We start from the raw sequence: 19,000 nt of genomic DNA on the forward strand, positions 1-19,000 counted from the left end.
TATTGTACCTGCTCCGGGTGATTATGATGATGGAGAATTTGGTTGAATGAAAATTGGCAGGGGAAACCGAAGTACTCAGAGAAAACCTGCCCCACTTTGTCCACCACAAACCTAGGCTGCCGCAGTGGGAAGCCAGCGACTGACCACTTGAACTATGGCGCGGCCAACAGTAGGATAACTTGAATCTAAGGAAAGAGATTTGTGAACAATAAATATAATTTTGCCATAAAACATATAATTTTTGTGCTAAGCCACTGTATTTTGTTAAAATGGTAGGAAACAAATCTTTTGATCCCATTGGATGTACAGGATGAGACAGAAGTCACTGCACCTGCTGTAGATGATGAGTATATTCAGAGGGGCCCTGTACATTAATACAAATACATTTACCATATTTAAGTTACAATAAATGACCCCATGTGCTTGTTGACACTCATCTACACATCTTATCTTCTTATCAGGTTTGCACAGACATGTGACAGTTCAGTTGGAGGGATGTTTCTGATAAAATTTACGATAGCATCCTTCAGTTCAAGGAGAGTGTGAGGATTGTCTTTGTAAATTGTGCCCTTCATTGCCCCCCCCCCCACATAGTAATTAGGGGGTAAAGATTGGGTGACCATGGTGGCCACATGTCCTTTGAAATTATCCTGTCCTCAAACACATTTTGCAGTAGTGTTGTGGAAATTTGAGCTGCATGTGCAGTAGCACCATCCTGTTGAAAGTAGTTGCTGGCAGTTCTGGCCTCATTTAAATGTCCAATGAAGGCATAAGGAGTCACTTGACAATAATATTCTGAGTTGATAGTGCCATCAAAGAATATGTGGCTTATTGCCCAATTTTGTGGTGTACCACACACAAACCTTCTGATCATGTAATGGTGGATCCTTGATTTCATGTGGATTAGTCGTTTACCAAATGCAGTTATGTTGGCTGTTGGTGTAACAGGAAACATGAAACCATACCTCATTTGTAGCAAATTTGATGACAGAATATCCTCTCCATAATAGTAATTACATCTCTAAACAATCAGAAGTATTCAGCACTCATGATGTCCCTTTCTTTCAGTTCATGCACTCGTGTTATCTTGCAGGGATGCAGATGCAAATGCTTCTTCAGCGCTCTACATGTGCTGCTGCTGACTCATCTGCTATGCAAATTTATGAACATATGGAAGAAGTTCTGAGAAGAACTAATTGCCTACTTTCCTTTGATATGACACAGATTGCATTGAAAATGAGCAAATTTGCGAGAGTGCACAGACATTCTCATGAGCCTCCTTGATACGACACGGACCCCACAGAAAATGGAAAAATTATTGGGCGATGCAAACAGACTGCAAGATGATCTCATAATATACACAAGAAGTTCTTGGAAGAACTAATCACTTACTTTCCTTTGACACAACACAGACCGCATAGTAAATGTTGCATCCAGCATTTCTGTTACATGGAGCGGCTATAAAATAACAGGACTGAAGCTCTAAAATCTGTTATTCAACCAATGACACAATGGAAATGTTATCACCTTCAAAGTGGTCCCCTCCTCGACCCCTACACAGTTCCATGCGAATTTTCCACTATTAAAAGGATTGCTGCAGGTCCTTTTCTGATAGCTCTTCATTACCTCCGTCACCTTTGCCTTCACTGCATCTATGGACTCAAACAGATTCTTTTAATGTAGACTTGAGCTTTAAAAATAAAAAAGAGTCACACAGGGCTAGGTCAGATGAGTAGGGTGGATGTTCCAACATTGGGATCTTGTGCTTCACCAGAAATGTCTTGATAGACAGTGCGTTGTGTGCCGGCATATCACAGTGAAGAATCCATGAGCCCTTCTTCCACATTTCAGGTCCTTCTCACCCATTCATGAAGGACTGTCAACACCTCCCTATAGTAAACCTGTTAACGGTCTGACCTTCAGGCACCCAATCAGTGTGAACAATCCCTCGGATATTGTAAAAAACGATCATCATTACTTTGAAGTTTGACTTGCTCTTCCATGCTTTTATTTTTCTTGGCGACCTGATACTTTTCCAATGCATGGATTGGCGCTTGGTTTCCAGGTCATACTGAAAAAACCATGATTCATCACAAGTTATTGCATTTCCTAAAAAGTTTGGATAATTGTCAGTGTTTCGAAGGATGTCAGCACAAATGTTAATTCAAGTTTCCTTTTGCTCAGGAGTGAGGATTCTTGGCACCATCTTCAAGCACACTTTTTCATGTTAAAATAGTCATGGAAAATCTGTTGAACACTTTCTTTATCAGTGTTAGCTAATGCTCAGGCAACAATTTTTTCATCAAATTTCACAGACTTTTTCAATGTTAGCATCTGTTTTTGACATGCAAGGCCTATCGGGACGCAGGTCTTCTTTGATCTCTCCCCTTCCCTCTTTAAATTTGTTGAACCACTTGAAAACTTGAGTACAAGATAGACATTCATCACCATAAACTTCCATCAACAAACTGTATATTTCTGTAGCAGATTTTCCAAGTTTTGTGAGAAATTTCACATTGACATGTTGCTCTACTTTAATGCTTAACATAATTCCAATGGAGCTCAGATACACAGTCTGCTTGAAACAAAGGCTGCTACCACGCTGTTGGCCATATGGCCTTGGAAGTCGTGTGGTTGTTAGGAGAGAACAGGCTAATATGCATCCTGCTCGCTGTTGCCAAGACCACATGGAGTTGGCAAAGAAATCAGTCCGGTTATTTTATAGCTGCTCTGTGTATCACGTAAATATTTGTTGCCACTGGAACGTGTTTACTGAGCCTTTGCCCAACAGCCCAAAATTAAGGAAAGTATGCAAATACTAAGAATGAAGTGGTTTTATCATCTGTAGTACAGTTGCACAGTGACTTGGCTCACCCTGTGGTAGAAAGCGATGTTAAATTAAGCACTGAATTTTGAATACACTTTTCAGATATGATGTTCCTGGGACCTGGAGAAAAGAACTTCTTAACCAAGAAAATTTCTTACAAGGGAAATGTAAAATTAGGTTCATTTATTTGGATTCACTTTTATATTTTGATCCCAACCAGTTGTTCCATATTCTTTTGATGATAAAAAGGCACAAACATATATTATCTGGGGAACTTTAGAATACAGTGGCAACACCAGAGCTGTTCTTACTTTAGTGCTAAAGAAAAATAAAACAAGTCAAATGGACTCTCTAATAATTGTATATGTTATTTGCATTTGCTTCCATTTTCTGTATAATATGTAGTTCCTCTTGCAAAGTCATTGTTTTCCATTTAATTAGAAAGACCACGATAGTGTAAACTTACAAAAGCACATGAATGCATGTGACATCATTAAGATCTAAAAGTTTGTAAGGTAGTATGTTAGTACAAATAATATATTTCTGGACATTATCCATCATCCTGGATTCTGTATCCATGTTCAAGTAAAACCTACTCAGTTAGGCCCAATCTCTGGACACCTGTACCAGCACCAGGATAGGGTATACAAGCCAAGCACAGCACAAACCATCTGCAAGATCTAAGACAAAACATTAAAGATGGAGACAGAATCCAGTCTCTGAAACATGGTTTTTTTAAATAAAACAGTACAATGATTTAGATAAAAAAAAGGTGATGGATACATGTGACACCAAGCTTGCTGCACAACAGAACAAGGATGTTGTTTATCAAATGAGCAAAAACAGATGATGAGCAAGTTAGGAGCCTGTTGCAAAGCCCTCGGTCTTGAAGGACAAGGATTTTTATTCAAGGTTTCCTTCCCTTATGCAGGTTGCCTACTATGACTAACAAGTCCTATCTACCTGCCATGTCACGCTGAGAAGGGGCCCTTACTCTGTGCTACCCACGAGGCCAGTGGGACCTGGAACTTGCATAATCCAGGGTCATTACTCCCAGTAGCTGGACTGTTTCATAAAGATTTCCAGCATACTACCTTTCAGTAAAAGATGAATAATGAAAACTCTGGCACCAGAAGTGAACTGTCAGTAGGCTGAGAACAAATTTTGAAGCAGCCCACAGTTATCATCAACTATGGTGCAGTTCAAATATTGAGAAATTAATAATGGTTGTAAAGTGTTTTAAGCGTATATCTTAGCATTATGTTTTGTTGTATTTCCCATTGTACTTGCTTCTGTCAGCATAACTGCTTCCTAGATACATTCTAGTTCTGCCCCATTTTGGCCATCATCAGGTATGCACATTTACTATTAGCTCCACTGCTCACCCATTACACTAGTCAGCATTTAAAGTAAAAAGTAAAGCTATCCCTGTAACAGGCCGTGAAGGCCCATAGGGTTGTGAGACGTTAAGGGTCCCACACTATCTTGACAATCGGCTCAAAGATGGCGGTAAGGCTGTCAGCCTTGCGCGCCGGCCGCGCTTCACTCCCCAGGAAAATTATTTAATTAATTCCTGGTACTCATTTCTGTTAGAGGCTGAGTAAACCCCAGGGCCTAGTGCGGCCAGAAGGATTAGGTCAATTGAAAAAATCCAATGACCTCATCGGGACTTGATTTCATATTGTTGGTTTTATGTTGTAGAGTGTAGACCCATGAAGGGTTCATTATGGGCATTTATTTTGGCTCCCATCCTTAGCAGCAAATCTTGATTTGTATTGCCATCCATTCTAGCCAGCAGGAGTCCCATCATCTGTTGCATCTCCATAATGTGGCAATATAACTACATGATTTAATCTCAAATCCAGTAATTCAATCATCTGATCCAATCCATATCACTTCTAACACCAGTTGTCACGTGTATTAGTGACTGATAACACGGGTTCTGGATTGGATGAACAGGTTTATTTACTCCTGATACATGTAATTATAGCACTATCACTATTTCTGCACTTTGTAATTCATTTTTAGACACTTACTACTTACTAGTTGTCTCCTGGTAATGCAATTAAAATGCAGGAACTATAACGGTCTCACTGAATTATACACTCCAAATATTACACATAAAGTCTTCTCTTCATAGCTGCATTCTTGCAACTAACTCTTAACTACACTGCACTGCACTCTCAACTCTTTTCCATGGCAGCTTTGTGTCCTTGATTCACAGCTTCTCAGCTGCGACTATTCCCGATACCAATTAAACTGATCTTTATCTCATCATAATTTACAGATTCACATGCATATAATTAACTAAAATACATATATTTGATCATACTGCCAGAGTTTCTTATTCTTAGCCCAACTGAGTAGGCTTCTTTCCAAAGAGAGACAGAATCCAGTCTCCGAAATGTTGTGTTGTAAATAAAAAACCGGATGGATAATGTATAAAAACTCAATAATTGTAAAGTCTTGCTCATTTATAGTTGGCATGACTTCGGCATTTGTGTTTGCTTAAAGTCATCAGTTTTACACTGTAAGATAGCTGGCATTCATAAATTGAGGCAGTAACAAAGGCAGTGCTTCAGAATTGTTGCTATGCATATTTTTTTTATCCTTAGCACTACAGCCCCAGTGGGCCTAGGCCTACCTCCATGAACTTCTCCATTCACTTCAGTTTTCTAGATCTTACACAATTGGTAGGACTCCTTGGGCGGGTGATCAGCTCATCACAAGGCCTCTACCTGTACACACACACAAACTAAACATCCATGCCCTGAGTGGGATTCGAACCCACGATCCTGGTTTCCAAGTGAGCAAAGCCAGTACATGCCTTAGACCACTTGGCTACTGTGACCGACGTTGCTATGCATATACATATACATATTTCCTAGCTTGTGTAGAAATGCCATTGAATATTTATTTTAATAAATATACACTAATTAGTTTTTCAGAGAGCCACTGTAAAATTGATAACAGCATCTGATTAGACGTTTTGACATTTGTACCAAACACTGGTATAAGGATATGCGAAGGATTCCATAATTAAAATAAGCAGATATAATTAATGATTACTGAATTTCCAATATTTATTACAAATATAATACAAATATGATAAATAAGGTAATAAGGTGTTCTTTACAATGATAAAACCACAGTTACTAAAGAGTAAGTTGTGTGACTACATAAACAATTATATTTGCAAAAAGATACATTTAAGTAATAAGAGACATAGATAACTGGAATAGACACTACAACACTACACCTCTTAGGTTAAGGTCACAACTTGATAGGCCATCAGCCACATATTATGTATCAACAGTCTAATGATGGAGATGTTGTTGACTGAGCTACAAACTAAAAGAAAAAGATGTAACATACATGATATAACAAAATGGCTACATACACAATGTATGAAATTCATCAAGTACTTCTCACTAGAAAAAATAACACATCTCTACTGCAGCTACATCTACAAACAACTTCCACACTCTCAGCATTTACAATCCAAAGTTACCAATAATAATAGCAACAGCAGACCCTAGAGTGGAATGACATTTTCTTAAAAACATTCAAGATATAGAAATGCACAAGACCTGCAATGAGAATCTCACTGTGGGGATCAACAGACCCTCCTATGAGTATCATAAATGCATATTCTGGTATCCTTGTGACCGAGTATCTGGCAGCCCAAAAATTGTGCTAACATGTAATATTTCACACTGTTCTATCTACCCTATTTACATCAATCAAAAATGAAAAATCGTCTTAAAAAGAGGTTAGAAATGGTTCAAAACTTTCATCAAGAAAAATGTGGACTCCTCTCATGCTGTATAAAACATATGGAAAATGTATAAAAAATGACAGCCACACAAATTACTTCCATATAAAAACTGCTATCTAGAATTTCTACACCACTGTTTACTTCTGTTTTTACTTCTATATAAAATAGAGGCAGTTAACACAGAAGGTCTAAGAAAATACCTTTCACCACAGAGATGGCAAATGAAGAACCCAATTGAGACTTTACTACTAAGTTAGCACTGCTTTCAATACTGCACGAGGCTGGATTTTGGTACCCCCACAATTCCTCAGAACATGAAATCTGATTGTCCCTAACACAACAATTACAGTAACTCTATCTTTCACTTTCAACAGTGTTCACATTACTCTAGACATGTACCCACACAATCAACATCACATTTCTCACAGAATGGTGAACTTTTTTCTTAAATCTTCTGTGTTCTAGTCTTTTCGCATAAGACCAAATTGATCTTCCTGCCGATTTTGTGTTATGGCCCTGAATTTGTTGTGGCAGTGAACTATGTTTTAGATCTGCTTGGATGGTTTGTCAGTTCCCTTACAGTTAGTGCAAGTAAACAATTCAAATCCCAATTCTGTATAAATTCTGCAAATTAATTTACTTTACATGAATATCCAATATCATATACTTTTCCTTTGTGATAAATCAAGTCATTTCACTCATTCTTAATTATTAGAGTAGTACAAATGGAACCGACATCAAATGAGATAATAGAAAATGCTGATTGCACCCTAAGAAATAATGATGCAGTGTTTCCTGAGCATCGTTTCAAGTTCATGATGTGAGAGTGCCATCTTTATGATGGTTGGAGGAACTCTTTATATTGTAACCCATTAAAATTATTGTTTGATCTGTCACCCATTCAAAGTAAACTTGCCTTACTATAGATTGCAGTGATTATGTTGAAATAAATACAAACCCCCAGTGATGTCTGGTTTTACTTTCTGTGCATGTGCTACTTAACAGCCCCATGTACATCAAAATCTTTAATGCTACTTACTGAGTTTCAAGTTAAAAGCATCTTTGGAAATCCTATCTTACATTGGACAGACGTTGGGTTTAGGTTCTCATCAGTCATTATTCTTTACAGTTTCAAGCTTATTCATATATATATATGTGTGTTAAATTTCAAGCTATTTCATGACAATATATCAATAACTTACTACAAATTCTTTACAATCTTGCTGCAAGATTCAAAATAAATAATAGAAATGGATGAAGCAGTTCCACTGTGTGTTATTACCACAAAATTTCGTTAATAAAACAGTATGGCCCAAATTTATGTTGCTCTGTACCCCTCTGCCACCATCAGTATACTAAACCACCCACCATTCCAACACACAATGATAACAACTGCATGCAACACACAAGATGATGACAGCCATTGCGAAGGAACCTTAATATTCCCATTTGGTAGCATTTTCAAAGTCCATGTCTCCAAGACGGAATGTTCCATTTTTACTTGCTACCAGATACTCCCCAGAGATGCTCTTGATGCATATCCTAGTGGGATCACGTAATTCCAGGAAGAAGCCTTCAGGGGTGTCAGAGTCAGCTGTCACAGACTCTCCATCAACATGCCAATACTTGCCATTCTGACCTGCAGCACATGACGAAAATGAAGAACATGAAAGGTTCATCTCATGTTCTAAAATGACTCAAAATTAGTAGGATGTGAGTTCCTCGCGGTGGTGGTTATGAAGAGTTGTATCTTCTGGGATATAATAATGCTGTATATTATGTCAAAAGTCAACTGACATTTTGGAGAAAAATGTCGCGTCACTCTTCAGGATTGAAGAATAAGCCAAGAAAGAAACCAGCATAAAGCAGGTATCACACAGCTTACTACCTGCTTTATGCTGGTTTCTTTCTTGACTTACTCTTCAGTCCGGAAGATGGAGGTAACATGTTCCTCAGAGATATCAGCTGACTTTAGTGGATTACATGGCATTATACCCTAGGAGACAGGACCTTACATTTCTCAGAATTTAATGAAATATATATAAAATTAAACATATGCCTTTCAACAAAGTTCTGCCAGTTGCTGTGAAATTTAGTCCAAAATTCAATTCAGTTAATATGTGTCATAATGAAGCTGTTAGATGTGAAGACACAGATGTAATGTAGCTAATCAGCTGTAACCCATTTCCATGAAGAGTATCTCAAAAATCTACACAAGATTATTCCAGTTCCTTCAGATTTTCTTCTTTCCATTAGGACAATCAGTCTGATTATCTGAGACTAAAGTTTTCCCAAACAAAAGAACAATTACTATACTCACCCTTAAAAAAGACAATGCCTTTCTCACCACGTTCCACCTGGATGGTCTCATATGTAGCTTTGTTGCATTCCAACTTGGAAGAGGAGGCACTCTTGTATCCTACAAAGCCTTGCTCACACTTCAGCACCAGGATTGGTCTGCAGAAAATACACTTACTTACTTATGGAACTGAGCCCTTCTGGAGGAGCTGCTAATTCTGCAGCTACTCAAGAATTTCCCACCATTTTATGGAACCCGAAGGTTCATTATCGTGTTCACAAGAGCCCTCCACTGGTCCCCATCCTGAGCCAGATAAATTCAATCCACACCATCCCATCCTATCTCTCTAAGATCCATTTTAACATTGTCCATCCACCTACTTTATGTTTTTACACCTATGCCTTGGTCTTCCCAGTGGTCTCTTTCCTACTGGCTTTATCACCAATATCCTATTTGCATTCCTCTTTGCCCCCATTCATGCTACATGCCCTGCCCACCTCATCCTCCTTGACTTGATCATTCTAATTATACTTGGAGAAGAGTACAAGTTATGAAGCTCCTCATTATGCAGTTTTCTCCAACCTCCTGTCACTTCATCCCTCTTCGGCCTAAATATTCTCCTCAACACCCTCAGTCTATGTTCCTCCCTTAATGTCTGAGACCAAGTTTCACACCCATACAGAACCACAGGCAAAATTATAGTTCTGTCTATTCTAATTTTTATGTTTTTGGACAGCAGACGAGAAGACAAAAGTTTATGGACTGAATGGTAGCAAAGCATTACCGAAGTTCAATCTCCTCTTAATTTCCTCCTCAATCAGGTTTTGATTTGTCATTGTTGTTCCCAAATATATGAAGTGTGCCACATTTTCAAAACATCTGTTTCTTATCGTTATGTCATGATTTTGCCCTGCATTTTGGTGACGAGACAGCAACATATAGAAGAGACACTATCAAGCTCAATGATGCCTCACAGTCATTGATGGTAAATGCAATTTAAACTACCAGCATTCCCATGCAGAAGAATGTACATACATTGCAGCTTCAGACTGTTGTCCCTATGGTTGTTGTTGATCATGGTAGTAACTTATAATATTGTAGCACGTAGTACCTCTGATATGCAACGATCACGAGAAGGAACCTGTGTTGCCACAACTATGGGAGACTGTAACAGCCTGAGAACATGGGGGTTGTGGGTGAAAGAAAAACTAAAAAGACATTGTCACAGACAGAGTATGCATTTTGTATAGTTCTGTGGCATTCACTATAGATAATCATCCCAAGAAGAGTGTACTAATTCTCACAGACATAGTTCGGCATTTCAATTTAATAGCATAATGTTTTTATCTCACTAGCATATAAAAAAGTAATAAGTAACAAATTAAATATACAAATTTCTTCGTTTATCTAACAATGTTTTCTGAATTCCTTTCTAAATTTGATGGGGTGCATCATACCTTATGGGGGTAACCTTACAGAAGGTAAGTCATGCGCAGTGCTGTAGCAAAGGGAAAAAAGGTAAAGGTATCCCTGTAACAGGCCATGGAGGCCCACATGGTTGTGAGATGTTGGGGCTCCCACATTTTCTAGACAGTCGGCTCACAGATGGTGGGCACTGGCCACCCCTTACCCACAATAAGATTCCTGGTATTCATTTCTGTTAGAGGCTGAGTCAACCCCAGGGCCATAGTGCAGCTGGAAGGATAGGTAAGCTGAAAATATCCCATGACCTCATCAAACTACAAACCCACACAGTGCCTCAACCAACTACGCTTCCATGTGTCCCCACAGTGCCGTAGTTGGGATAAATATATTTCCTGATACTTGCCATTGCTTCAGCAGATCCCATATCACCATATACTGCGCATAATTGACTGACTCATTTTCTGTAGGCTATTTCATATGCTCTCCTCTGTCCTGCTGACAGCCAAGAGGTGGGTCTAACACAGCTGCTAACTGAGTGAACTAATACAGCATTTCTGTTCTAGAACACCACTTCATTCATAGCACTGAACGACATTTCACATTCTGATGTAGATACAGGAATTGAGTGTGTTATTCGTATCAGAAGTTTAAATTCATCTGGTCTAACGTTAGCTCTATGAACCCTCTCTGAATGCATTTATAAACGTCTGCTTTTCTAATAACTGAAATATTTCACGCAAATTAATAATGCCACTGTCACCATGGTTAATGTCAGTTTCAGGAGGCATGTTTTATGTGCATATAATTTTCATGACTAGAAGCAATTCCATTTTCCCAGTGCCTTCAACTCCAGATAACCCAGCTGAGATGCCTGACTGATATTCTGCAACAGCCTTTGCCTAGGTTTTTCTGCTAGACTCCTGAAAATTTACCCCTGTGAATTTCAACAACTTTGCTGTTGCTGTGTAACTGAATTTCTTTGAAAACTTAAGCCTTGACTGCAGAGTTAGTTTCTGCTAGAAAGGTCCAGGTGAAGCGCTCACTGCTTCCAAGACTCAAGCTGTACATTTAATAGCACTGTCAGCATTTGAAAGAGTCATTTTGCAGAAGTAAAGCCAATTGATATAGCTCAGTAAGTGCATCCTACATTGCTCTTGAAATCACAAGTTAAAATATTACATAGGTCTTTATTAGTTTGATTGCATCTGCAGCAGCTTCTGTGAGGCAGTTTTCAAGGGATCTGCCGCCATTCCAAACTGCTTTTGCAATTTTGGACTTGATGGAACCTATCTCATGGCAAATAATTTCCCTATTTTACAGGACCATTGGCATGAAGCCCGTGCACACTGAGCTGCAACTGACTTTTTTAGACATATTAAATATAAAAACAGTCTGTTGAAGGTGACATGAAAACAGCTTACACACTGAACTTCATTTTTTGTGTCACGCACTGCTAATTCCGGTCTCTTATTTGCCCAGTACCAAATTAATTATTTCAGGAAATATTTTCTGCAGTCCAATACCATTTCTTCTTCTACATATTATGGACACCTTGTCACAGCCAGCTCCAATGAAATTATGTATCTATCGGTACATTTCAGTTAAGTGATGAGAGCCCAAGTTGGTCAAAATGGCTTCTTGAATTGATGCAACTGATGTAGTGGGTATAGCAATGGGAATATGCATCACAATCATCATGATGCCCAGTCAATCAAGGTTTTGATTTTCTACTGATACTGTATACATATAAGATTCTTTTTATGGATATAGCATACTAGTGCTTACCAGCCCAACTACAGCAATGGTCCTGTGCATCTGATTTTAGATTCCTCCCCAGAAAATGAATACAAGAAGATCTTGAAAATAGAATCTCATAACTTCATGATGATGCACCCTCGTTCCCATAGTAGACCACGACGACCACCACCACGATAAACACCGCCACTACCATGATGACCACCACAATGAACACCACCACCACAACCATGATGACCACCTCCACCACATCAAAGATGACCACCACGACGACGATGACCTAGACCCCCACCACAACAATGGTGACCACCATCAGGACGACCATGATGACCACCCCCACCATGACCACCACCACTAGTTCGTTGTTTTAATATGTTATTGTTGAATTTTAAATTTTCATTGTCGAAACAGGACATTAACAGAATAAGATTTGTAGGACTGGAAAACCTCTAGTAGTAAAGTAGGCTTATGTTCCTCCTGGAACTCCTTGTTTCCTTAAGAGATGAATGTAAGCTAAAAATAAAATTGCAAAACAGAAAGTTCTCACAAGAACTGATAGCCTATGTTCCTTTGATACAACATGGAGGGCTTGGAAATCAAGGTGTCCAGCAACTCTTCTTAGCCAGTTTCTCATTTGCTAGGCAACAGCTAAAAAATTAAGAGGGGATACAGAGACAGAAGGACTGACAGACAGGAAGGTGATCTTATAAGCCCCCTCTTTCAATTTTCTTCAAAATAAGGAATGCAGGTTCATAATGTCTGAACCTACCTAATGATAGGAGCCAGGATAATACAGTCGGTATAGCAAAGTCCCGGTAGGGTCAAGAATTTTCTCCTCTCCACATTGTCTGGGGCCCAAACAGCCTCATATACAATGGGTATGTTCAGTTTCTTTCTTAAAAGAATATGCTCTTTCCAATATTTTATGGGTTTATTTTCACTAGAGGAAACAAAAGAGGGCATTTGAGTACCTGCAGCTTTCTACACGAAAATCACTAACAGATCCTGCTTCATTCATACCAATATTTTCACAGTTCAATTATGTGCCATCTTGACAAAAAAGTATATGAACATACCTGTTGATAAGGTAGAAGAAGTACTTTGCATTGTTCTCCACAGTGTCACAGTTGGCATACAGATGTCCTGAACGTTTGGTAGACACAAACTTTCCATTGTTTGCACGGAATCCAACAGAGCCATCACCTTGCCAAACCAGGTCAAAGAGGGCATTGGAAGATCTGGATACAAAAGTATTTCATACTTAACCCATCACACACACACACTATTTACAATGTTTTGTTATAATTATGATGATATTATACATATGTATAAGACCTATCCTTATGGTATGTTTGTTACATGGGAACTTAAATAAATTCGATTTTAATTCCTTCTGCACAACTGAATATTTTTATTTGGCTATTTAACTGCACTGTGTTAATTTTAAGTAGTATCAAATTTCATTAAGCAGAGTAATTAAAATTTCTAAATTTGGAAGATTTACATGGAATCTAGGGCTTACTTTAAGGCATTTTACCTGGAAGGACTGAGAGGAACCATGAAAAGAATCATGTCACTCTCTAGATGGGATTCAAACAAGATGTCTGCACTTAAACCAATGCCTTACAGTGCTAAACTCTGTAACTGCTGGTTATAACTGAGATGCTAGTGTGGTTAGTTACCTTCAAATGTTGTGCCTAAATTACCATTCTGTGTTTGATATGCTTATATGGCAACTCACTCAAATAAATATGCAACTTTTCATTTTTAAATTTTAGGACAATGACGTAGGTTCTTGCTGCTGTTGTCATCACTGTCGCTGCTGCTGCCGCCCCACTTTATGAGTATTTGCACTTCACACACTCTCTTGCTAATAAACAAAATTGTAAAAATTGCTGTTTTTTAGGCTGGCTTTGCCTCTGTCCTGAAGACGATGAATAAAATAAAGTTCATGATAAATAGTACATGACACGAAGACATTTGATCAATTGTTATCTCTCATGCAAACATACATTCCAAATGCCATTTTTATCATCAGGATATTAAAAATAACTTAATCTTAAATGTTTGTGGCTTGCTGAGATCACATCTTGGCCAATCACAGAGGCCGCACTCTCTATCTAAGGCATGATCAGTCTTCGCCAACGTGAACACTGGGATCATTGGTTCAAATCCACTCAATGCATGGAAGTCTGTGTGCGAAGGGCTGATCCCCCATCCAAGGAGTCCTACAAACTGTATGTCATCATCACTCATGAAGCTGAGAACTTCTTGAGAAGCTGTCAATTGTGCAGCTACTCAAGAACTTCCCAGCATTTTATGGAACCCGAAGGTTCATCGCCGTGTTCACAAGAGCCCTCCACTAGTCCCTATCCTGAACCAGATCAATCCAATCCATACCATCCCATCCTATCTCTCTAAGATCATCAGGACTCGAACCCACTACCTTACAGCTTGTAGCAAAGTGCCTCAACCAACTACACTATCACGTACCACCATTGCCAAGGTTAGGGAAGATTGGCTGTGAGTAAGTCATATGAACAAGAGCAAAACTGTTTGCATTCACCAATATATCAAATATGAGCTGCATAAATTATAAATGAAAGAAAAATTAAAGACACAATGTCACAGACAGAGTATGCATTTTATATAATTCTGTGGCATTCACTACAGATAATCATCCAAAGAAGAGTGTACTAATTCTCGCAGACATAGTTCGGCATTTTAATTTAATGCGATAATGTTTTTATATAAAAAGTAATAAGTAACATATTAAATAAAAATATTTCTTCGTTTATTTACCAATATTTTCTGAATACCATGGGGTGGGTCAAATGGGAGAATGATCATCAATGATGAATTGGGTGGGGCACCTATGGAAGTATGTATCCATGGCCCATGTATGTTAAAGCACAGGTCCAGGACTTGCCTGTAGTGACAGAAACCATAAAAAACGTTCATCAGAAGTGACCACTGGGAGCATGAAAGTGGCCTTCCAAAGCAGGGAAGTATAACACCACTAGACTATGATGTTCTACATAAAAGCTGTACATCTAAACTAGACCCATATTTTGTCTACCCTTCATATGATAAACACTTCACTAGCTTGAAGAAAATTAACTTGTTCCATGAGCCCCAGTGAGCATTACAACTATGCTGCTAGAGTCTTAGTTCGGAATACTCCTTCTCAGTACAGACAGAACAGAAGTACCTTTTGTCACCACAAGCTTGGATGCCGCCACCAGTTTCGAGAGTCCAGTAGCGGTCCTGCATAGTGCGGATATACCACCGCTTGGTGGACACATCAAATTCAAGCTGGAAGGTCTCATGGTCAGAGATCTCATCCTGATTAGCTGTTACATCCACACCTGAAACAAACAAATGCCAGCACTCAATCGTTTGTCTGCTTCCAGAGTACTCCTGGAGATCAGTGATTAAAGAATACATGAAAAATGGGGAGGCATGGGTCAAAATTACTTTCAGATATAAACCAATATTCAACTCAAACAGGCAAAAGGATTTATATCAGGACCCTCTGCCAAAAGAACGAGGGACCTGTTAAAATTTAACAGAGATCAACTCAGATGGGTGGTAGGATTAATTACTGGACACTACCACCTAAAAGGACACCTTTCCAAACTGGGACTGACAGAGGACCAAACTTGTGAGAGGTGCCTACAAGAAGATGAATCAGCTACACACATCTTATGTGACTGTGAAGCTATAGCTTAGTTAAGATATCCCCACCTGGGACAATTCTTCATGGAACCAAGTGACTTTTATGATGCCCCATAAACAAAGTCTTATATTTCATTCGAAGTGTGGGAATAATAAAGAGTTAATCTAAAGGAGAAGCACAATAGATCATTGATGGTCGCAGTGCTAGGGCCAGTTTTATGGCACACTCCTTATACTCAATCATAACCCAATATTCAGGAATGGGGATTGAGAAGATTCACCAAAATCCGTATTTATGAACTTTCTACCTCCTAAGAGGCTGATATGTTTATTTTTGAAAATTATATTAACTAATTAGGCAGAGTTTACAACATAAAGATATTTTCTTGCAGTCAAATCAACTTCATTTGCGGGATGCAGCAGATTGTTAGCTTCGCGTACCGAGAGATGGCGGGGCATGCTACTGAGACGACCGGGAAATCGTGTGCAGTGCACTGGAAGTGTGGAGAAAACGAAAACACCTTGGACCGAACAGGAAATATGTTGTCGAAATTCATAATTTTTGGCCCCACATCTTGCAGGCAAACAAGAAATGTTTTCGAAATTCAGACTTTTAGCACCACCTGTTAAAGGAGAATTGTTCCGAAATGTGACCAGACACTGACCGCGTGTGTATTTTGTGTGATGGGCTACCGTAGAAGTAAAAGCATTCTATGTGATAGCTGTACAAGGACGCTGTACATCGTATTGGCTACCTTTTATCACCGTGTAGCTGGTGGGACTTGTTTGTGGTTTAGGGCCCACCCGGTCCACATATAACAGGCATAAATGCGGCCGGAACCTTAAGTGTGTTTTATTTTCAAGTTGGTTATTTAACAACGTTGTCAGTATCCAGAGTACTCAGTGTCGAGTATGGGACAAATAATGAATGTGGAGCAGTTGGTGGACTGAGAATCGGGAAAGAACAAACGCTCAGAAAAAAACCGGCCCCCAGCCACTTTGCCAGCGAAAAAACTCACATTACCTCCAGCAACTGAACATGTCCACTTACGAACTTTATTTATGCGTGGAATGTTCCCTTCACAATTTATAAATAGGTTAATGACGTATACCCATGCACACAGCTGTAAATACTATAAATCCTAATAGAATTGGGTGAAGCGTATAAACTGCACTCGTAGACAGACGCCATAGTCACCAGCACCCCACTGGTGCAAATATAACAGAGCGTTAGTGGGGACATGGGGTTACAACGCAAGAACGAATTCTAGTGGAATGAGTTAATTATTCTTGAGAACTCGAGTTCCAAACCGGCGGGCTATCATTTCTCAACATGACAAACAATGCAGCAGGGAACGATAACTGGGCCACACAGCTCCACCATGAATATCCTGATCAAGCGCCACCAAATTTATGGTTCATAATCACCCACCTCTCACCATTCATTGCTTATCACCAATCCTTAGTTAACTACTATGTTCATATCATGTTTTTTATGAAAAAGGACATTTGTGCAGATTCAGTTTGACAGTAGCAGCGGTATGTAAGCATGCGCAATACGAAGTTTCTCCTCTCACAGTTCCCAGCTCAACTTCGCGTAGTGATCATGGCGACCGAATTAAGGTATGACCTTTTTGTCTGATGAGGAGTAAATGGCATATGAAACTATTTATTATGGAGTTCAGTTTTTAATCTTCAACTGATGAGTTCTTTATGGTGACAGTCGAGAATAACAAGTGCAATTCGATATTAAATCCGTCAATCTGCCTATCAGAGAAAGTTCGCAACATATTTTAAGGTATTCTTGTTGCTTCTGTCTATGTTAGAGAAACTATGATATCTACGAACAATTTAGAAAGGCAATATGAAGACTTACTGAACTACAGTATTTTAGATAATGTCAGACAACTAGAAAAATTAACCGGTACCTTCTTAACAGTACGCGGTCTGCCCATCAAACCCTTGCAGCATGCAACATTTCTCACTTCCAACAGCGCTACGTCGTAGGGCTCAGTCTGCTAATATAACTCGTTTTAGGGCGCATACCGTCAGTACTGCCAACTTAGCCCTCTTACCAATGGATACAAATGTGGCAGTTCAGTGTTTCTAGTGTCACTCTATGTTACTTAACGACCGCGTCAGTATCTAAATTATAGTGTCGATGATAAGTAACCAAACTATTATTTTTTTATTGCTAGTGGGGTGGAACTAAGTCCCTTGTACTGCGGCCACTTCTGGCCTATTGTACGAGCCCCAGATGATAGGTGAGGGTGAGTGTGGAGCAATTGGTGGATGAAGATTGGCAGGGGAAACCGAAGTACTCGGATACAACCTGCCCCAGCGTCACATTGTCCACCACAAATCCTACTTGACCAGACCCGGGATCGAACCCGGTCCGCCGCGGTGAGAAGCCAGCGACTAACCGCTTGAGCTATGGCGCGGCCAGTAACCAAACTAACTTCATAGAGCTGAGCCCTTCTTGAGAAGTCGCCGATTGTACAGCTATTCAAGAAATTCGCAGCATTTTATGGAACCTGAAGATTCATTACCGTGCTCAGAAGAGCCCTCCACTGGTCCCTATCCTGAGCCAGAGCGATCCAGTCCATACCACCCCATCCAGTAGTGTTGATGATAGGATGTTGAATAAATACTGAGCAGCTGGTTCACTGAGAACTGGCAGAGGAAACCGAAGTATTCAGAGAACATCTGCCTAAGTGCCACCGTGTCCACCATAAATCCCACATTACCTGACCTGTGAACGAGACCGGACCGCGGCGGTGGAAGACCTGCAGCTAGCCGCCTGAGCTGTCATGGCCTGTTTCTCGTTACGGCATAATAAATATATCGGAGATCAGAAAGTGGACAGCGGAGAGAGAAAAAGAAGGGATGGATTTACGGAATAAAGAGGAAGGGGTGCAGATCGGATAGAAAGAGAGAAAGAAACAGAAGAGGGCTGAAAGAGAGATGCTGCACAGGAAGAAATGCGGTGCAGAGAGTACAAAGCCGAGACAGAGTAGCCCCCCCCCGCCATTAAACTGAATAAAAGAGAAACAAGAAATCAGAACATTAAGAGAAGTGGGAACAGGAGGAGGAGGAATGATAAAGCTATTATGGAATCTATTGAAAAAAGAGTCACTGAGTGAATGTACACTGAACGCTGTGGCTGACGGTTCTTTTGTCTTTCTATCTGCAAGCTTGAGAGCGTCTTGTTTTTCCTCCCTGTAACATAATATTTCTA

At 39.6% G+C, this 19,000-nt stretch overlaps 1 protein-coding gene across 1 annotated transcript in view; it reads right to left on the reverse strand.

The window, feature by feature from the left end:
* Positions 1-7,301: 7,301 nt before the first annotated feature.
* Positions 7,302-19,000, reverse strand: part of LOC111867255 (protein singed) — a 111,698-nt gene continuing 99,999 nt past the window's right edge. Inside the window, exons 4-7 of the mRNA XM_023856933.2 lie at positions 15,296-15,452; positions 13,161-13,322; positions 8,926-9,062; positions 7,302-8,244 (exon numbers count right to left, since the gene is read on the reverse strand). Coding sequence (XP_023712701.1) covers positions 8,042-8,244; positions 8,926-9,062; positions 13,161-13,322; positions 15,296-15,452 — 659 coding nt within the window. The 3' untranslated portion in view covers positions 7,302-8,041. The remainder of the gene's footprint in view (positions 8,245-8,925; positions 9,063-13,160; positions 13,323-15,295; positions 15,453-19,000) is intronic.

Source organism: Cryptotermes secundus, unplaced genomic scaffold (assembly GCF_002891405.2).
Source record: "Cryptotermes secundus unplaced genomic scaffold, Csec_1.0 scaffold1270, whole genome shotgun sequence".
In the NCBI taxonomy this organism is placed as follows: domain Eukaryota; kingdom Metazoa; phylum Arthropoda; class Insecta; order Blattodea; family Kalotermitidae; genus Cryptotermes; species Cryptotermes secundus.